At 37.5% G+C, this 22,985-nt stretch overlaps 1 protein-coding gene across 1 annotated transcript in view; it reads right to left on the reverse strand.

Annotated features, from left to right (window-relative positions):
• The window catches only part of RUNDC3B (RUN domain containing 3B), a 46,582-nt gene extending 24,031 nt beyond the window's left edge, over positions 1-22,551 (reverse strand). The window contains exons 1-7 of the mRNA XM_021551740.2: positions 22,250-22,551; positions 15,702-15,817; positions 11,534-11,667; positions 9,329-9,414; positions 6,205-6,294; positions 2,984-3,064; positions 1,194-1,362 (exon numbers count right to left, since the gene is read on the reverse strand). Of these exons, the coding sequence (XP_021407415.1) occupies positions 1,194-1,362; positions 2,984-3,064; positions 6,205-6,294; positions 9,329-9,414; positions 11,534-11,667; positions 15,702-15,817; positions 22,250-22,353 (780 nt within the window). The 5' untranslated portion in view covers positions 22,354-22,551. The remainder of the gene's footprint in view (positions 1-1,193; positions 1,363-2,983; positions 3,065-6,204; positions 6,295-9,328; positions 9,415-11,533; positions 11,668-15,701; positions 15,818-22,249) is intronic.
• Between the last annotated feature and the right edge of the window lie 434 nt (positions 22,552-22,985).

Consider the following 22,985-nt stretch of genomic DNA (forward strand, 5'->3'; position numbering starts at 1 on the left):
GGAAAATGCCACCTGTACCAGAGAGGACCCCAGGAACACAAGTTCTTTCCTTATGGAAAGTGATACCATACCAGCTGAGAAGATTGGACCAGAGACCTGGATGCAACAGTTCAGGTTATATTTCAAAAACAAAGTCTAAGAGACCCAAAACACAAAAGCAATAATTGTATGCATAATTTAAAAAAAAAAATATAAATAAATAAGTATCTATTATCCCATAGTAAATCTGACTCTTTCACTGTTACTTAGAAAAACTCTAGCTATGTTCTTTCAAGTGCATTAAAATAAACCAATTTTGATTCTACCTATTCTGTATTCAGGGAAATAATTACACCTCCAAGCATCCTTGTGTGGTTCCAGCCCTTCATATGGTTTACTCTATAGTTTCACAAAAATCAAATTCTTATGCTAGGAAAACAGAATACTAAAAATACTACTAGAAGTTATTTTAAAAAAATTAACCAGGTGCATTTATTTTTTTTTCCTGTAATTTTTCCTGACCCCTTCTTTCTTTCTTTGTGCACTAGTTCTTTGGTGTGTATGAACAGTGTGCCCTCTTCTCTCTCTACTAGCTAATATGCATTGTAATTACTGTAGATGTAATAACGCTGTTATAAAAAACTGAAAAGTACTTTGCTTGGAAAATGCTAAATTTCTAAAACGTTTGGACATATATTTCACTTCACCTTTAACTTCAGATATGTTTGGTGGTAGATGGAAAACCACCTTCGGTATCTGTAGTTACATTCAATATGCTACCTAAATTAAAATCCAACACAAACACATCTTTTCATGCTTTCTTTTCCCATTCTGCTTCAATCAAGTTGTAAAACTACCTATTTTCTAAAAACTCCTCTCAGTATCACTGAGAAGATAGTTTTACCTTTCATCTAAATGGATTACTTTGCTGATCCTTTTTGTTTAGTTTAAGACTAAGTGTTAAAGTTTAACATCACTATCATAATAAAAGCCTTCAACTGTCAGTATACCTACAATAAAAATCTGTGACTCCTAAGGAACAGAAAATTCATGTGAACTTCAAGCTCACAAACTAACAGCATTAGAGATACAGTGTATGTAACTACCAAGATTGGAGTTAATATATTTTCCTGCCTTTACTTAGATGGATGTATCACCAGTTGGCTGGTGATGAGCTTTGGTCCCATAGCCCCCACACAAAACTAATCTTTTACCTTCTGTTCCAATGCAAGCCGGTACTTCTGTTCTACCCTTTTGCATTTGTTGTACCAACTGTTTTCATCTGTGATGAAAGGAGGACCAATGTTCTCTGGAGTACTGCCTTCACTGCCACTACTGCCCAGCGTTCTTAGCTCTTCTTCATCACTGCTGATGCTGTCAGAACTGAAGAATCATACTTATTAGCCAAGTCAAAAGCTGTGCTTATAAAAATGCAAATTCTGGTTGAAATTGAAACATTGCATTTCTTACAAAGCTCTGCAAACAAAAAAAAATTGAAACATTGGGTATATGATGGATTACTAAACAACTTGTATTTCAAGCTTTTGTTTCTACAGCCACCTAAAAATGGACAAAAATTTGCTTGCGATCATTGCCAAGTTAGACAACTGTACGTGGGCTACTTTCCTTAGTACAAAGGGTAAACGCATTACAATATATTTTGCTTCTTAAGAAAAAAAAAAAAGCAGAAACCCAAAAAAGTGGTTTTCATTACATCAAATCAAGATAAATCAGAATGTATATCTATGTTTATAGCAAAGATCCTGTGTCTGTTACTTCACAGAATGTATCTCCCTACACAGTAAGCAGACTCATTGTTAAAATATCTTCACATCTTCCAGAATCAACGCATGCTAGAGAATGCAGACATCTGTCTCAAAGACAAGAATATATTTTAGTCTAGAAAAACAGAGGGGATGTCATCAATGCATATAAATATCTCAAAGGGAGATGTCAAGAGGATGCTGCTAAGCTCTTTTCAATGGCGCCCAGTGACAGGAGGAACAGCAGTGGCAATAAACTAAACCACAGGAAGTTCCACCTCAACATGAAGCAAAATTTCTTTACATGGAAGGTGGCAAAGCACCGGCGCAGGCTGCCCAGGGAAGTTGTGGAGTGTCTCTCTCTGCTCCAGGTGTCACCTGCTACAGGTGACACTGTCTTGGCAGGGGCTTCCAACACTAACAATTCTGTGATACTGATTTATCCCAGTGCCCATATGAAAACTGTACCTTACAACTATATCTCCCCCTACATTAACAGAATTTGCTAGGTTTTTTTAAGTAATGATTTCCATAACCCCATGATCCTGCCATGCTACAAACTGAATCACAATTTGTCACTAACATCATGTCTTCGAGAGAGTAACAAGGACATTTCATGTTCAGTTGTACATATTCAGGACTATTCCTAACTGCTTCTCTCCTTTTGGTAAACATAATAACAGAAAACATGTCATTAATTTCCATGCTTTTTGGTGATGCCAAATTACTACTTGATTTATTAGACAGAGAGAATTCTTTTTATTATTAATCACAAGACTGATCAGAGGAGCAGGATGCAGCTAAAAAGTCAGTTTACATAGCCACTGGTTATGACTTTCTGTTATGTGCTAATGGTTTATATTGCCTATGTCATATCTTATATTTATCAGGGTATGTATTATTTTTATTTATAAATAACTACTTTTTACTAGTTATTGGTTATGCAGAAAAGGCCTAAGAGAAAAGACAGCTTAGTCTGGTGATCCTCAAAGTGATCATGCGGAATTTGTTTTCCACTGAACTTTTATTCTGAATCAAGGAAACAAAATTTTGATGACTCATATTTCATGAATCATGTAACAATTCCAACAGTGTGAAAGAAAGAGGTAGCCAAGTGTACAGGTTTGTACTTAGAGATAAATATCATTTTGCATATGAAATTAAAAATAAGAGGCCAAATAAACAGTAAAATTTTGCCAATGAAATATAATTTAAAAAAGCACAGTAAAGCTAAAAAGTACCTTTGAGTGAACTTCAAGTATGGTGTATAATCTATGACAGCTGGATAGCTTCCATCCAATCCCTCACCCTTAAGACAAAAACTGATAAAACAGAGCAAGAACAGTAAGTTTATTACAAGAAAATTAAATTACAGTGACAGTTGAATATTACCAACCTGAAACTTCAGTTTTTCTAATTTTTTGGTACTATAAACCCAAATTTTTAAATATTCACTTTTATTCTTAATAATACAGGGAGATGGCAAGATAATAACCAGAAAGCTAACTGAAGCAGCAGAAACAGAAGAATTATGGACAAGCTTGAAATTTTCCACATTTAACATCATTTAAATGTTTTGCAGAGTGATTATATAACCATTCTACTAAGTAAAAAGTAATTTTCTCAGAAATATTTCAGGGTCTTTCTCCTTTCAGACATTTACAGGTGCTGAGGTGCACCAGGCTGAAGAACATAAATCAACCGAACTTTTGGAAAATATTCTTAAATGGCTGTAGCTTTATAAAGCTCTCATTTACACTGTATATTTTTTACTGGAAATAAATGATTGCATTTCAACTATGTTTAATTATCACAGAAATGACAAAATTATCATGCTTTCACAAGGCTCATATTCCTCATTCCTCCTCTCTCTGTTATTGACAAACAGATTCTAGTAAGTCACAGCTATTGCTAACTGAATTGCAAAGTGCCATTTTTGACAATGCAGTAATTTAAGTGCTAATTGGGAAGTACATCTAAAGGGTTGCTGGTCTTTTTTCCCCAAAATAAAAAGAAAAACAAACTAAGTTAAAAAGCACCCCCCAAGACTACAATTACCTAATTCCATATTGCTGTGAAGGGAGAGAAAAAAAAAAAAATCAGATGATGTTCTCACGCAAGCTCACTCATCTCCAGCCCAAACTCGTACTTACAGCTCCACATAGATAAGCTAGTCAACATTTATAAGAGACACTGAACTGAAAACAAATTTCATATACAACATGCAAAGAATGGATACAGCTTCTCAGCCATTCAAATCACAATACTATGAAGGCTCTTCTCAGTGGTTCCAAGCACTAGGATAAAAGGCACAGGGCAGAAACTGATGCACAGAAAATTACATTTAATATGAGGAAGAGCTTCTTTACAGTGCAGCTGACCATGCACTGGAACAGACTGTCCAGAGAGGTTGTGGAGTCCCTCACTGGAGACATTCAAGAGCCATCTGTACACAATCCTGTGCCATGTGCCCTAGGATAACCCTGCCTGAGCAGAGAAGTTGGATCAGACAACTCACTGTGGTCCCTCCCCACCTGAACCATTCTGTGATACGTGGCACAATAAAAATGCCCCTGTAGTACTAAGCTCCCATTTTACATAGAAAATTCATAGACTTTTAAAAGCTGCATTGACAAAATGCAAATGTCTTCAAGAGCCAACCAGCAGTCTGAATATCATTAACAGGTTCCTTTATATTACAAATCAGAGGACAGAGAAAGAGCAAGTAGTCATGCAACTACACACTCATACTCTAGTATGTACCACCGAGGCTTTTGAGACAAACACAGTCAATTGATGATTATTTATGAGAGGATTTACATAATGCAGACCTAATCTTGCAATGCTTATTTATATATGGCTGTAGTCCCTCCAAGTACAGGGTTAATACAGAAGCAGTTTAATTTCAGATTATGTAAAGCTTAAACTAATAATATCTGGTAAGATTTGAATTTTGCTGTAGACAAGGCTAGACTCTTATCATCCTGCAGCACACTTCGGTTCTTCCAGAACATATGTTGAGGATGTAGTTAAGCCATTCTAATGAAACAATGCTGGAAAAAGAAGCTATCCTGTGTTTTCACCCTCTCCCTCCTTATTTTTTTCCCTTTTTTTTAAAATGCAAACATGACATTCCCCTCCTTACACTGGTATTAGCACTTATCTGACTCCATGATGGTTCAGCAGCCATCAAGACTGCATTTATAGGTTGTTTCAAATTTTTTTTCTTTTCCCCACCTAGTTGCAGTTCCACAGCCAGTTGAACTAAATGCTCTTTACCACCAGAAGGGGAAAACACTGCTCGTTCCTTATTTGTTCCTTTTCTTCTCTAAGCATTATTCTCCCTCCCATAATTTCTGTCACTAATAGGCTTCTGTGAGGCTTCTGTGAATCAAACTAGCTAACAAAAAAAGAACTATCCAGTCCTATTACTCGGGATGCTTTTTTCATTTTTCAGCAATTTGGCTGGTTCATAGAAGGGTCCAAGAAGCCTGGCACAGAGGTACATAAACAGCAGTAAATCTCTGAAGAGCTTTTTGGCAATGGTCAATCACTCAACGCATTCTGTTTTCTGGCAGTTTATCTCCAATATTGGTTTGTGACAAGCATTAATGCTACTGCAAGGTAAATACTAACAGTGAATTGGCAGAAGAATGAAAAACAGTATTATCAGTCTCCTTTCCCTTGCACTGGATTATGAAACTCTCTACATATGGCTCTGCCCAAGGCTAAATTGGCCCAACCAGGCATATTAACAAGGTCTTGCACCAGCCAGGTTCTATCTTTTTACAGGCACTGTAATCTTTAGATATTGCTGATGGGTTTTTTAATATATGTATATATATAGACATGCCGTGTTGGTTTTTTTTATTATCTAGGGTGTGCTTGCACTTTTGTTACCTCAAAACCACAGAATTAATCATATAGGAAAGCCCACAAAAGCCTGGATACAAATTGCAAAGGTCAATTAATTTAAGCAGCTCAGCTGCAGGTAATTTTAACATAAATTAATATTAAATTGTCATTTTAGATTACATTTTTCAAATTTAGAAGTGATAAAGTTAAAGATTACCTTTTACACATGCAGTTCCAATGCTGTCCTCGAGTACCAGGACACAACCAACTATTTAATCACACAGCTTTCCTTACAGTCTAAAAATAACTTTAATAGATGTCATGTCTATACACTTCATTTAATAGGTTTGAAATACCTTCAGCAATTATACTTCTTTCCTCTTAGGATTTTGATATCTGAAGAAACTACCCCATAATCATGCAGTTACATAAAAGCACAACTTGGTTCTTATCTAGAAGAGCCATTCAAGGTCTGTGTCTTGCCCTCTGCCTCAACCTAAGTTTTGTCTCTCAAACTACCATGGGAATTTAAGAATGTTTTCCATAATACATTGATTTGCAAGTACTTTTCCTGAGCATTTTGTTACGAAGAACACAAATACAGTACCTGAAATCAATGGCATTGAGTCCCAACAGCATGCCAGCAAGCATATTTGCTTCTTCACCAAGAACAATTGCTCCATCTTCATAAAACCTCCTTCAATAAAAAAGAAATTAATTCAGCCATTTTTCATATTTAGCAAAAAACTGAAGAATTACAGTTTAAATTAAAACAATTAATGAACCCCAGAGGCATTCATATTTAGTTTCAAATAAAGCAGACTAATAGACTACATAGCACAAAACACCACAATCTTAAAACACAGAAGAATTTAGACATAAGCAAAAAGAATTTTCAATATTAGTCCTATGAACTAGTAGAACAGGATGGCTAAAATGCAAAAAAATTATGAAGGTATGTTATTTTTTACCTCTAAAAGGAAGAATTTGTGTCACGTACATAAAGAAGTAATGATTCCATCACATGAAAAGAAACTCTCTCTTACAATTGTACTTGCAGGTTCTTTTAAAGTTTAACATTCAATTTTCATTCCTAGTAGCTGATATTTTTAAAAAAAATATTTTCACAAATCAGCTGTTTTTCAGGTAGTTTACCTTTTCTGAAAATACTGCATGCTGGGAAGATGCATGCTGGAAGGTCATCAGAATTCACCTGAGAATTACATATGGTAAGAGGGAAACCAAGATGTTCAGTACCAAAGACAAGGTTGAAATGTCACTAAGTGAGAACTGAGAAGCACAGTTCACCTTTACGTCCTAGCAATGAATTAGTGCAAGAATGTGCCAGATTACTGACTACAACCAGACAAGTACCAGCAATAATGCCCTACCAAAACTCCATCTGCTTTAAGAATTGCATGAATCTTGTGGATAGTTCAGAGAGCTCCAGTTGGCTGCATGGTGAACATCCAGAAAAGACATGTTTTGAGGCCCAGCTCCAGAAATTGAAATGTGTTATAATGCATGCTGTGAGAAGTCCCACTTTTGCAGCTTTGTAACAGACACCCATTCACTACAGAGAAATGAGTCATCCAAGACCTGGGATGTTCTCAGTAGAAGGAAGAAATCTGTAAGACTTCTCTCAGAAGACAGAGATTGTAGTCCTGATAGTGAGGCTAGGAAGTACAAACTCAGCTCTGTACTCTTTGACTTCAAGAAGGGCACTAGGAGGCTAAACTGGCTGAGTCAGAGCACTGAGCTAGAGGGATTCATCTGATTCAGCACAGTGACTCTTATTTGTGAACAAACAGCAGTGCTCCCAGTACATGCAGATTACCAGCTATTTCACTGGCATCTGTAGAATCACTGCCAGGTACCAATCTGCACTGAGTTCTTGTAAAACAGTGCCTAGGGAGAAATCACACAAAAAGGACAAGGCACACTTTCAATGGTGAGATGCAGAAGTTAGACTGATATTGCCAGGGTTAAAGACAGCTGCAGCAATCCAGCCAAACCAACAGCCCCCTTGGAAAACCCACAAATCTTCATTCAGTGCTATACACTTGACATCTCACAACACAACAGTCTGCTGTAATTTAAGAGTCTGACCAATTAGTTAGAAATATAATTCTGTGTCCATGCTTAATCCAACCCCTCTTCCAAGTTTAATATGCACATGAGCACTAAGAATGTGCTGCTTCATTCAAGGACTACCTTCAGGCCCTTCAACACAACAGTGAGGTTTTAAAAAGAGCTATCAGCATGATAGATAATCTTGTGTTCTACATTCATATGTAACACAAGAAATTTATAGTTTATACTAATAATTATTCAATATGCATATAGTAAAATATATGACTTAAAATGCTAAATAAATGATGCAAAGCATTAGCCAAAAATCAGATCAGTTATTAGGTATCTGAAATCCCACATGGGAAAGAAAATATGCCCATTGTTGCTAGGGGCTTTGAAATCCACACAACCAAAACCTGAAAATGTAATTTTTATTTCCATTAGATGTATTTTAAAATATTACTTCAAAAGAAACTTTGCACTTACTATGTTTGGAATGCAAGAGAAGTTGTTTCGAAAAGATATACCACTGAAAGAACATTCAAATATATTAAACATTAACATGTTCAAAAGAAAAAAGAATTTGAAATTGCTAATCAAGTAAGACCATTGTTATCCACTAACAAACTACACTATCAAAACAGGGACAAAGAATATACTATTTAACTACATAATTTGTGACCCTACTCTTCCTCATCTCCTCAGAAACCCATGTGACTTTTCAGTTTGAAGCAGTATTAATCAATCTTTTCCAGATTTTCTTTCTTGTCCACTGTAAATGCAAGTAAATCTGGGTAAGAAAACAGGTCTTGAAACTGCAATGAAATGGGATGTTTACCTGGCTGTGTTTCAAAATCAGCTTAATACTGGCAAACTATATGGAAATCTCTGGACAAAGAGTATTAAACAAATAATATGCTAAATGAACAGAAGTCCTTACAGGGAAAATTATTTTTGTTTTAAAGCCCATTCATTATGTCTAAACTTCCAGAGTTCAACACAAAGTACATGTTACAGATCCACTTGCATTCAGACGACTTCATGAAAAATCTCTAAGACATACTTGTTAGGAGATAAACTAGCATCTAATAATCAGAGTATCTAAAACCAGTCCAAAACTGCAAGAGTATTCTCTATCACATATTCTCATCCCTGATTTTATCATTAGAAGTTAAAACAAGAATCTGTTATACATTTTTCTTATTATATCAGGAATTCCAGCTATGCCTGATTACTAATTCTGCTACTCTACAGCTCTCAAGAGGTTGCTGGAATTCTCTTCTTTTTTGCTTCATAAGAAGTTCTATAAGAATTATTTTTCATTGAGTCCTTATGCTTTCTATCAATTTTGAAATGAATACTACATCTATCCTTACTACACCACAATTTCAGATTTAGTTCCTACTTCAGAGAGGTTTTCTTTGCTTCTGACTTTTCAAGAATACCAGGCTTATTTCCACATTTTTTAAATCACAAAAAGATTTTCAATTTTGCAGTTTTACCCATACTAAAACCACATCCACACCAGCCTTTCACTAGGTTACAGGTCTTTCCTTAATGACATCCTTTACTGTACAAATCAAGTGCACCATTCACTCTCAAGTCCCTCATTTAAACAGCATTTACTAAAATATTGCAAAAATAAAATTCTTGTAGACCTGGTTGTTTTGAAGTCTCTCAGAGCTGTGGAAATGTATTCAGACAAATGTTTTTCCATAAGTGCTACTCTTATCCATGCTCGACCCTGCAAGACAAAACAGGTATCAAATATTTAAGCATTACAGAAAGACACAGTTTTACAATCTGAAAACTAATACCACTGGTTTACCTGAGTAAATGACTGATAAACAAAACTACCATTAAACAGAAACAGTTGCTAGGATGTACTTCTTTACAGCAATAATGAAAATAAAAAATGCATTCTTACAAAGACACAAAGTTTATTGTGAAATAAAGTTATCCAAAAATTTAAGGAGAGAGTGGAGGGTTTTTTCTTTAATTATATGCTCCAGCCTTTTGAAAAGCTCATGTATGTGGGAGGCAGCAGATCAGGTCAGAAAGCTTCACATTTTAAAATCAATGGTATTGGAAGCGTCCAGTTGTTTCCCCAGTAAAGTGGCAGAAACTTGTCCTTCAAAGTGATTCTCTGTATTCATTCAAATCTTTGAGGGATTTACATAAAAAAATGAGTTGTGCAATATTTTTTCCCCTCAGTAATAACATTATTATAGAACATGCACATAAAACACAGACGGGAAATCAAATCCAAGAGGCCTAAATCTTTTAGAGTCCAAATGCAAAACTTCACTCAAACAGTTCCATAACCAACAACAGTAACTTGAAAAAATAGCCCTTAGGAAAGCATGTTGTGCTGTGTTTGCAGGTCTGGCACACAGGATTGTGGTTTACAAGAGGGAGACATTTCAATGGATGCCACAGTTATGACTGTGCTTCTGTGAACACCAGGAACATTTCTTGTAAGCCATATAAACTTACAAACACTTAGGTAAGTAGTAAGATGCCTTTATGCTTAATATATTTGGTGCTTACTGGCATCTAATATCACTACAGACTGCTGAATATCACTACAGACATTCTACCAGAACCAACAGCAGATTATAATTTTACTTCAGGGTGACCTAACTGTGGCCTTCTAGGGAGCCTACAAGAAAGATGGAGAGAGACTTTTTACAAGAGCATGTAGTGACAGGACAACGGGAGTAGATTCAAGCTAAAAGAGAGTAGGAAGATGTCTCTGCCCACAGCAAGGGGATTGGAACTAGATGGTCTTCAAGATCTCTTCCAACCCCAACCATTCTATGATTCTATTAAATGCTAAATGAAATTGCTTTCATAAATACTAACAGCACAGCAAAAAATTTAACATAGAAATTAAATTAAATCCCACTGAAATTAAAAGGACTTTTACCTGGATAGCTGCCTTTATGTTGCATTTATTTAGAATGTGACTGAAGTCAAGAAACTGATGATGCTGCTTAGTTATGGACTAAAGCCTATGTATCTCTAGTGAAAGCAGAGCCAACTAGCACTGGCAAATCCTTGCTGACAGATTCCAGGCTGAGGAATTATTATTTGGACCACCAGTCAAACTGATGCACATGATTGGTATTTGTGTCAACATGCTTGCTGTCTTTTCATATCCAGATATTCAAAATACTCCCCTATAAAATGAACACTGTTCTCCACACTCACTGCACAAATTACTCACTGCACAAATTAGGTTGTCTGTCTACTGTTTGGGATAAAGCATTCCACAGAGTAATAGGAAGTTTTTATTTATTTATAAAAATATTTCATAAAATAGACTTGCATAATCTTATCTACTGAATTTAAATATTCATATCTATTAAAAATATCAGAATTCAGAAAGACCTATAAAATAAATCTTAAGAGCTGATCACACCTATTCTATCTGTGCATAAATTCAACATGAAGTAAAATGACTAGAAGGGGAAAGAAAAAAAAATCACCCAATTTCTACAATTTCACTATTTCTTAGGCATGTCCACAAGAATTTAACTTCCCTTAAAAAACTGTGTTTTCAAAATATTACGTAAAGTAAAAAACCCGAGGACAATCCTTTCATAACATAACACAATCACTGAATTGAGAATTTTTCATACTGAGAAAGCAATCTTAAAGAAAACACATTTCAAGTTAAAAGTGGGGGCTTAAACTGGGGGCTTTTAAAAGCAAATACTTACCAGTATAATACATAAATTTAAAAAAATATTTCGAACAATGAAAAGATGTGTAGAGCAAGCTAAGTACTATGGTTTTTTACGGGTACAGAAATGTCATAGCAATGCAGTAAGAGTCACTTTAGCCTTTCTCCTCCCTACCTTAGCTCTAGAAGAACTGACATTCTCCATGTTCTCAATGCTGCAGATGCAATTGTGTGAGACCTTTCGGCACGCTACGCGAATGTAGTCCCAGAAACTACGAGGGCTTTCATAGCCGAACCAGGTGATCTGACCTTAAATCAAAATACAAGATACATCAAGATCTGCTCTGCTAATTGGAGATAAATGTAATTAAATACTCCCCAACATGCTGCCTTTACTGAAAGGATTTTCTACAAACAAGTCCATGAATTCCAACTGAAAACTGACTCATAGATGTAAAAAAAGTTGCATTATGCAGCTCTCCCTGTTTTCAAAGTGATGCACAAAGAGAAGTTTAGGGCAGGCTCTGTGTATATATGTGTACTTTCTTGGGCTTTTTCTTGTTACTATGCTAAAATAATACTCACAAGTCCTTCACAGAATTCTTCCATCACAACAGAGCACAAACTTGTGACTTAAAAATATGAGGCAAGAAGTATTTATGCTATTTCTATAGGCAGCATATACATTTCACTAACACAATCAAGTAGAGAGATTGTTATTCTTAAAAATATTATATAATTAAAAATATAAAATACCACTTTGCTTTGGTAGTGTTATCTTTATTTCAGGAACAGATTGTATTCTTTCAAAATGTACTTCGATTTGAAGAGAAACTGATGCATAAGCAAAAAAGTTTTGCAATCACAATTTCTTTTGCGTATACAGAGAACATTCCCTCAGAAGCTGAGAGAAAATAATAGAGGAGATCATTACGTCTTCTGGAACTACAACCAAAATCCTTCACATTTTTTTCCAGTTTGCAATGTATTGCACTTAGAAAACAAAAGGCAAAACTACATAGCACTTGCAACATCTCCATGTAAATTTCAGCAGCAGCACAACAGCTCAACCCGTTTTTCAGAGGAAGCAGCAAGCACAGTCCTCACTTTGGACATACCTGCAAACAGGTATGGAACAAGTAAGGTTAATATTGCCCTCTGGTGACTGCCAGCACCGCTGTGTGCAAAAACTTGTCCCCATACAAAATGAGCTCTTTTTAAGCTAATTTTTTCTTATTTCAAGTCTTGAATTGCACTTATGAAACTTTACTAATGCATGTGAAAGACTTCTAACGCTTTTTCTGTAGCAAGCTCAGATTTTAAGAAAACATAGATTAAAGGGATACTGCAAATCATACATACTGCAAGTAAAATTCAAAATACGAATTTTTATCTGACATGACTAGGCTTAGCTTCAAGCATAGCCAAAGTAGTGTCAAAGATCTATCCCCTATGAGCTAAAGAAATTCAAGTGGCAGGTTCTTCTTCTCCTAGAGGTGCACGATTTTGTGGTCCATCTGCTTCCTTCACCGAAGATATATTTATTAAATTCAAAGCATGATAAAGGACTTTTAAAAATACAAAAAAAAGGCATAAGCAGGAAGAATTAATACAGCTTGCTCAAATTCTCATCCTTAGGGCAATTCAGATTGCTTTTAATGTCAACAGTGGCCTATTCCTGACTGATACTTGTTGGCAGTACATGCAGCTGTAAGGTAGTGCCATAGCTTATTATGTTACCTTTTTGGAACTATTTTGGTGTCATATGTGCCAAGTCTTCTGTATCACATGAACAGATACATTAAAGCAGCATTTATAGACCTCTGTTGTGTGATCTAATTTGCTTCTGCCAATCAATCTCATTTTACTACTAAGCAAATACTTATACATAAAATATTCTTAAAAATATGAGCAGCTGGGCTAAAAAAAGCACATTCATGGGGGAAGCCATCAGTTTTCTGCCTGTGCAACTTCTCGGTCTGGCTCACTACCGCGTGAACACCACACAACCACAAAAGGTTAAGTGCAAAGTCTAAGTTGGGCAGTAAAGTGGGAAATAAAACTGCAAACTGCACTGAGTTTAAGAAACATCATGGACATTTTCACTACAACTGGACAATGTCATGAGTAATCTGTGACAGCCCTACTTTGAGCAAGAGGTTGGATTGGATGACATTCTAAAAACTTTCCAAAATTTAATTATTCAATAAGAGTGAATATAAAAAAATCAAATCAACAAAACCACTCATGGTGGTTAAATAAAAAAATGCTATTTCATGACCCTTTTGCTACCAGGAGCATCAGATTGGGTACCTACCAAAAATCCATTTTACATGGTCCTTGTGTTTCTACAACAGCCATTTTTTCCAGAACACCTAAGATAAGGCTTGGACAACTACTATTACAGAATTTTTTATTGCAGTGGTTTTAGAAGAAGTGCAAAATTCTAATCCCTGTAGCTGAATTCTTTTCCCTTTAAAATAACCATCCTTCCTCCTGCCATTTTGGGTTTGGGTTTTTGTTGTCTGGATCCTAATCAAGTATGAAACCAATAAACAGAAACAGTCACTATATTCCATCAAGACTATGCTTTGCTCCTTAAAAATACATTAAATATAATGACAGAAGAGTTACCAGTAAAAGTTTTCTAATAAAAGCAAACTTCATACTTTATAACATAAAGTAAGTGGGGTTTTTTTTCTTTTTTTTTCTTCTTTCCTCAGCCGTGCTTCCAAAGGAAGCTAAAGATTAAGAACTGTGGTTTGTCATGGCCTTAAAGTAATATACTTAAACTCTCAAATCTGGATCATCCGTTTAGCTACATTGCCATGAGATTATCCTGACAGCTTCAATACAATGAAGCTCTTTATCTAAGTATACATTCAGAATACATTAGTCAATTCCATCAATAAAATACAATTTCTTTCAAGTCCCAAGTTGTAGAATACATACCCTCTTAAAATTTTAAGTGCCATAGTACATTTCTTATCTCAATTTTTGGTTTATTATTTTAAAATCTTTAAAAATTACAAGCAGTCAACTAGCTTATTATCAAAACATTCTCAGTTTGCAACGCAATCCACAAGTTCCTGCCTTTTTCTGTAATTTTAACTCTGCAAACTTAGAAAACTATACTAGCAATTACAAGGGGAAGACTGGAACAAAAATTTAGCTATTTGAATTTCTCAGTTTCTTACTTGAAATTATTTTTTACTTGCAAATTCCATTTGCCAGCTTGTCAAGGCTTCTTCTCTGTACTGCCTGTCCTGAATAAAAGACTGCAAAGCAAAAGAAAGCTGACAAAAAAAAAAAAATTTACAATTACTTTTGCACAAATATTGCTGAAACTGGAGGAGGAGGAGAAGGAGAAAAGAGAGCAATTTCCCTGCAGAGTCAAGCTGCTAAGTACCCATAATCAGTCCAAAAATTTTTGTCACAATGTGACAAACCCTGTGTTTCTACCATACTGTGCACCATTTTTTACCTCCTCTGACAGAACCACAGCAGGTAGTAATTGTGCTATTCAAATGTCAGCCTACACACAGTATTGTTCACAAAGCTTGGTTATGAATATTAAAAAGTATGAAAATGAGTAGATTGTCATATTACACATCTATATTTAGATGATTATGATGTTTTTCATAATCCTGAAATCATTTCAGAAACTGTATACAGAACTGAGAGAAGACTTTTCCAAGGTCCTCTGCTAGTGGCTGTTACTGCTAAAGCACACTCTGTTCTCTGAGCAAAACAGTTTCCTCTAGAACAGTTGGAAAATGCAAGCAGACATTACCTGCAACTAGAACACCTGACTTGATACAAGAAGAAATCAACAACTGACCTTTCTCAAAAGTAATCTGTTTCAGGACATTCCAGCAGAAAAAACAGCTTCCCTAAAGGGGTGGGGCAATAGAATGGATGGACCTAAAAACAATATCTGGAAAAGAAGGCAACAAAAGGAAGGGAGGAAGAAATGGGAGCAGCACCAGATACGCTCTGTAGCTCCTACTGAAGCAGATAATATAACTGTCTTTTAGACTCTTAGGACATAGCCTTATCATAAAGCAGAAAAGCAGACAGAGCTTAGCACCATGGCAACATTCACTTGCTTAATTACCAGCCCAGAAGGCTTCCAACAAGATCATTGGAAACATGTTTCACAGAAATACTTGCTTTCACTTTTCCATAGTAATGCAGAGAATCAGGAAGGTAACAGCAATAGGACAGACACACAAAGAAAGCCATTGCTTTCATTCAGCATTGTCTGTACAGATGCACATTGCTTTTGTATAAACAAATTCTCATGCCAAAATCATCACCAATAAGGAAGTTAATTAGCATACCTTTCAGTCGATGACTTAGAATTTGTTCCAGAATGGCTGCAAAATTATTAAATTCAGGGGAAGTATCATCGATAGTTTCAAAACAGGAACGGTCAATCAGAGTCTTGACTGAAAACCTAGAGCAAAAAATATGGGACAATCATAAATTGTATGAATAATTAGTGGTTCTCTATAGCAGGGCCATAACTTGTATAAACCAAAAGAGCAAGGAACCAGAATCCACCTTGATGATATCAAGTTCAGTGACATCAACAGGCACACACAGAATGTTCAGATACAGCATGTAAGTGCAATTGGTATTGCTGGTTTTAGGCATAAATCCTTAAAAACAGAGAGAAAACAAAAATCCCCACCCTTTCCACACAGAAATGAGTCAATTATTTTTCTCTTTTCTAAACTATTTTAATGCAGTTGAAGAAAAACAAGCACTCAAAAGCATCCAACATCAGTTTCTCTTTGTAATCCTAAACATAAACATTTTTTGCTTGACATTTTGTCAGTGCTCCTTTTATTCACAAAATCCATGTCCAATAATCAGAAATACAAACTTTATCCTATTATGAGAACACTTTAATCTCATCTAATGCAAAAATAATCTAGACATATTATAAAACAATTAATTTTTATGCATTATTAACTCTGCATTCACTTAGGCTGATTTCCCTGTGAATGGGGGTAATCCTTATTCAGCACTATATTATTTCATTATTATGTTAGAAAAGCTTTCAATTTCAATGATCCAACATTTAAAATTGGAAAGGCTGAATCAACTCACTGTAAAATGCAGACAAGATGCAATTACTCAGCTGGCCAGCTTGCTGTGTTTAGTTACTCCTACATTTATACAAACTTTTATTCTTATTCACAGGATAGTTTAAACCTCAACAAATGTGACAAAAGACTTATTTTTCTTCTACCTTCATAATTTTTATCATTATCCATTACTTTCCTTTCTTCAACTTGTTCTTCCAGTTTCAAGTTTCAAGAAAAATTTCTTAAAAGTAGTAAATGCTTCAGATTCATTATGCTTTTTTGCAACAATCTTATTTGTATTAACAGAGCCATACTGCAGCCTGAGGAGATAGTTTTCACAACACTCAAATGTCAACAGTACCACCTCAAGATGTTCTCACTCTGCCTGCTCCTCCCAGATCCTACACCTGAGCGAGTGCTGGCTTCCTCAGTTTTGCCAGTTCTACTTTTTATGGTGCTCATTATGAACTGTTCTAGATTTTCAGTCCTGGAAAGAAGGGAAGAAGTGACTCTTAAATATGGATACATTCATAAAAAACATCCTTTACAGCATCTCAACAAAAGCACTTCTGTGGCACAGTTGCAGAAGCAGCACAGCATTATAGGCATGGGCTGGAATGAAGCTCCTTACACTGGTACTATTTTGAAATGCTCTGTACTACAGATGTAACTGTCTCTTTAGTGGAGTCAGCACAGCCTTCTGATGCACAAAACTAATGTGCTCAAACTGAATTGGCACACAGCTCAAGAGTTTCCACTCAATTATATGTTTTACTCAGTAAACTTCTGAATAAAGACTCCCTATTTTACCTTTCCTGCAGGCTTCTATTGCTGTAGTGTTTTTTGCAGAACAAGAATTAGGAGTGAATTAGGGTGGAGGAGGAAGCTTCTCCTGCAGTGCCAAATTATGACTCAGTTTTGAACTACTCCATATTTTAAACCAATTTTGAGTAAGTGAGAGACATTCATGCCCACCAGTCAACTGCTATTAACTCTTCTAATGGCAGAACTTATTGCTTCCTCAAAGCTATATCAGAGTTGAGAAATTTTTGATTAAGAAAAAACCCTTCATTTTGAAAAACAAATGCCTATAGCAATGCCATGACTAAGCTAATATTAACTGTAACAGGATGAGTCCTCCCACACCATGCAGGTCTGAAAAAGATACAGTGCAGCACATCACTCACAGATCCATACACAAGATAGACAGTGAGTTAGCAGTGTGATGTAATGCCCTGTATACAGGAATATCATCATAAAACTCATAAGATAGGATCATCCATAAAATGCAAAATCAAGTAGAGTACAATATAAAGCTACGTCTATTTTTCCTGTATTTAATGTCATACTTGAAAGTTCACTACTTAATGTTGTATAGAGTACCTATTCAAAAATAGAGATATATTCAAGAAGAAACACTTAAGAGCAATTTCACAACACTTCTAAAAATCAGAGATAAGCTTTATTTTCTTTTTATTTTTAAAGCATTCTGCAACACAACTGAAGAAAAAAATATCTAGCATTTAAGGAAACAAAAATGTTTTATATACCTAGGGTCTGATTATAAAATACAGTCTAAGAGCTCATCATCAAAATAGTGTTCTTTTTAAGTGCTCCTATTACTGCCATAATGTCAGAAATGTTAATTTTCACATGTCTACCCTTTCATCAAAAAACTAAACCTTTATAGTAAAGTTGGGTTACATTTGCTTTTAGGAGAACTTACAGGGAGTGCAAGTATGTACTTACTTCTATAATCCAGGAAGATAACAGCACTACCAAGCAAAATTTGTTTCACTAGAAATATTCTTTTGATATTTAAAAAAATACTCTTAGGCAAATACTTGTGTGTTATCTTTTTTTCTCCAAATACTACAAAGAGGCAAACATATATTTAAGTGCAAGTTTAAAGTCATGAGTGCGTTCTGCATATTAGATATTCACACTTCACCATGTTTACCATGTATACTGGAAAAAGGATTAAGGGTATATAGAAGTTATGCCTTTGAGAATAAGTTATACTGTAACTAAGTTACACTGTACACTAAGTAAGCAATTCTCCTCCATCATTGAAGTGGTTTCCAGTGTATGGGGCCCCAGACCAGAAATTCTACGCTCTTGCACAATTATGTGGAGCCACACGGAGACTGAAAATCAAGAAACAAAAGGTCAGGTCTGAAGAACACAAGAGCTATGAAGAAAAAAGGTCCAAATAGCTAGAGCTGTTCCCTTGGCTCCCTGTATTGCTCCCATCTTCACAGAATCTCTAAGGTGGGAAAGGACCTCTATGATCATGGAGTCCAATCGTTAACAGTGCCAAGTCCATGCTAAACCATGTCCCCAAGTGCCACATCCACACTTTTTTGGAACGCTTCCAGGCATGGTGATCCTACCACTTCCCTGGGCACTCTGTTCCAATGGCTGACCACTCCTTCCACCAATTAATTTCACTGAATACCCAATCTAAACTTCCCTTGTGCAACCTGAGGCTTTGTCCTCTTGTCCTGTCACTTGCTACCTGGGCAAAGAGCCCAAGCACCGCCTCACTCCATCTCTTCTCCATTGGGCTGCCACAGCAGCACTGCACTCCAGAGCAGCAGTCTGCTTACAACCAGAGGTTAACTTCCAAGTGGACTGTAAGAGCAGATGAGTAATGTAGCTTCTGTTGCTATTATACCAGTTGCTTCAAGACTTTTTTTTAAAAAAAGTATTTTATCCAACACTTCCCATTGTGTTACTGCAACAACTTTTACTCCCTGACTTCTGTTATTTTTTTTTTCTACAATAACTGCCATTATAGAGATTCCAATATCAATGTTGCTAAATGACCTTTAACAAACTCTGATGATTTGGATTATTACATAATTTTCTGTCACAAATATATTCTCGCTTGAGCCAAAAAGAAGATGTAGAAAGAGTAGCATTCTCCCAACCTTAACAAAACCTTACGAATTATGTAAAATGGAGACATTCTTGAATAAGAAAGACTTAAACCAATCCTTTTAGGGTAGGTTGTTCCACTGTTTTGCAAGATGGGCAAGAAGTCTCCCAGATTTCTTAACTAACTCCAAACCAAAGCCAAATATTTTGTGGATACATCCCACACCCCATAGGCTTATTTCCGAAAGAGCAACAAGTCTCTCACCAAAAAGCAAAAAAGTGGGAAATCAGACTGATGTATTAATCTGTCCCTTTTCCTTGTTGGATTCTGCATTTTTAAGTTTTCAAATGACTGAAAGGATTTTCTCATGATTATTTAGCTTGCAATTTGGGAAGTGTCATTAAAACACTATTTTAAAGAATTCAAATGATTATTACAGAATAATCCCTAAGATTATAATACAATATGCCTTATGCTAAACATGGCAATCATGAAACCAGACAGTTAAGCTAGGAGACAATGTCACTGCAACAGATCTTACATGTATTAGCAAAATCACCGTTTTAAAAGCGTATTTCCTAATAGTTGTTCGAGTCTGTGCTAACAGAAATTCTGGGTTTCAGCTACGAACATCACTTCTGACACCTGTCTCAGTTGTTCTGTATCTATACGGATCTTTGATCCATGAATCTTATCAAAGACTACATTAAAACAAGTGGAAAAATAAAACCTGTTCCTTCCAAACTGTAAATATAAGAAACTACCCACATCTGCAGGAGGAGTTAGACATCATCACTGTAAGAAGAGATTAAAACCTTAACATGTGGTAAAGCTATTAAGTAAAAATATGCTAAATTGAAGCTTTGACAAAAACAATTCATTAAATTATCAAAGACTGTTAACAGATGGTAACTCAGATGAGTATTTTCCTTGTGATCTTTCCCCTTCACTGGGGAACAGCCCATACCATCCAAATTTGATTGAATCAATTGACTGGAGCTATTTTTTACCAGAACAATTTCTTATTTTCAGAGAATTCTGATAGGAAAGGACTATTATTTTACTCTTTTCAATACAAACTTGGTTATTCCTAACAAATAACATTTTTCTATAAAAGAAAATGTGCAATAACTACAGTAAAGCACAGACATATTTTAAACATTTACTCTTACACTGGCAAAACAAAAATATAAATCAATGTACATACATCATAATAATGCAAATCCTTCCTCCTCAACATTCTCTCCAAATTTTAATGTGTATTCACAAACGAAGAACTTTAGGTTTTGTGAAGAAAAGCAAAATTAAGTCTCTTTCCTGGAAATAATAAAAATACACCTCAAGCAGTTTCTGCAGCAGCTCTTTGTTTTATATGTGTTTAAGTGAATTCCCTCAGATTTCTAAGCATTTTTAAATATATTACACCATCACTTCAACTTCAGGACAAGGACATCAAATAAACCAAAAAAACCAATGTAACAGCACAGAGCACAGAAAAGTTCTTCTCAAGTGGGAGGCAGAAAAAAACCCCAAGTTCTATAGAATACAATATATTCCTTTAAAAAGGACTGTTTATATCCTGTACAATTGTGTGATTACTTGATAAAAACAGTGTTTTCCAGAGCACATGGACTGGCAATATCTGCAACAACAGTGAAAATTTCTATTTCTATTTCTATTATTTAAGCTACTTCAGCAGGTTTGATAAAAAACTTTGTTTAAATTTTTTTTGTTGTGTATCTTTTTCACGGGTAGGAGCAGAGATAAGCATACAAGCCCAGGAAAAGACAGAATAGTACTGATGCTACTCAAACACATATACTATGATTTGAAGGAATACTGAAGCAAATTCATGATATGAATGATAAAGTCACACTTTGTAAAACCTGCTAACAGTATACCATAAAAGAAAAAAAAAAAATAGGAAATACGACCGTGTATGGGTTTTTAAAAATCCTGCTGCAGCATTAAGTGATGATGGTACAAAATCATCTAATAGTTGTCCTGTCACTTTAGTAAAGATTTGCAGGAACTAAAACTATATCATAACCCTCATGAATCTGTTGAGCTATTATTCGAATTACTTTAGTAACTTCAAAATTGAGCAACTGAAACAAACGACCGAATGGAGCCATTGCTACCAGCACATCCATGTATTAAAAGTTTGCCATGACGTTACTGCTGCACACCTGGAAATGCTGCATGAATTCCACACTGACAGCAGTGGAAACGCTTAAATGGAACGTCATAGATCTGCTACTAAGCTTGCGTAAGCTCAGCACTAAGATCCTTTAAAATAAAATAAAATTAAAAAAAAAAAAAACGAGAGAAAGAAAATTTGAATACAGTAGCTCTAGTACTGCAGATTTCCTGATCTAGATTTCGTAGATAAAAATATCCCGGAGCGCAGCCTCTCCGGGATGGTCCTGCGGCACCGGCGCGCTCGCAGGAGGAGCACACGGGCAGCAGCCCGAAGCTCTTCCCCCGGACCCATCCCATTAACTCCAAAGCTCACCGCACGAACTCCGGCCCGGGCCCGCGGCAGAGGAAGGGCAGCTACAGAGCTGTGCCCGCACGAGTCCAGCGCTCATCCTGCCCTGCCCGGCTCCCGCGCCGCCGAGAGCGCAAGCACGGTGCCGGGAGCAAACCCGCCAGTCCCCCGCTTCCAGAGAGGCCGTTCGACGCCCCGCAGCAGCGGCATGCCCGGTGAGCCCCTGCCCCCGCCGGTGCTCCCGGGAGCTGAGTCAGGATGGATGGAGGAGGCTGCTCTGCCCCCGCGGGAGCCGGCACCGGCCCCCTGCCCCGGACAGGGCTGCGGCGGGGCCGACCCCGCGCTGCTGCCCCCGGCCCACCTGTGCGGAGCGGGGGCGGGACGGGCCCCGCGGGCAGGGCAGGGCCCCGGCCCGGGGCTCACCTGCACACCGTGATCAAGTTCCGCCTCTCCACCGCGGCGTTGCGGGACGGGACGCTCTTCCTGCGGGCGGAGACGTTGAGGCCCCCTAAGCCGAGGGACGCCATCTCCGCTGGGCAGGGCAGGTGGAGCCGCCGGGGCTGGCGCGGAGCCTTTGTTCCCGGCCTCCCGCTCTCCAGGATGCTGCGCCTGCCGCCGCCGCCGCACGCGGACGAGAAGGAAGCGGATGAGGAGGCCCCCGTGCTCCTCCCGCTGCCGGTCCCGGCGCGCCCGCGGCAGCGGCGGGTCGGGCGCGGATGCGCGGGGCGCCCGCGGCGGGGGCGGCTCGGCCCCCCCGCTCCCGGCAGCCGGGCGGCCACGGCGCCGCAGAGCGCCGGCGCCGCCAGCCAATCAGCGCGCGGGGCCGCGCCGCCGGTGGCGCGCGCCTCCCGCGGGAGCCGCGCCTGAGGTCGGAGCCCCGAAGGACCCTGCGGCTCTCCGAGCGTCCGTAAAGTTGCGGTCTTCCTTTGATTGTTACCAGTTCTGCCCCTTCTGAGCCCTTTGGCGATGTGGGAACTTCCCTGGCTGTAGCTTTCTGAGTTTCAAATGCTGTCAGCCGTTCATTTGGATCATATAATCACAAGGTTGGAAAAAACCTCTGAGACCGACGAGTCCGACCTTTCACTGAGCACCGCTATGTCAGCTAGGTGCCGCTAAGTGCCACATCGGTTCCTGAGCGCCTCCAGGTCATGACTCCATC

The sequence above is a fragment of the Lonchura striata genome, chromosome 1 (genome assembly GCF_046129695.1).
Source record: "Lonchura striata isolate bLonStr1 chromosome 1, bLonStr1.mat, whole genome shotgun sequence".
Taxonomy (NCBI): domain Eukaryota; kingdom Metazoa; phylum Chordata; class Aves; order Passeriformes; family Estrildidae; genus Lonchura; species Lonchura striata.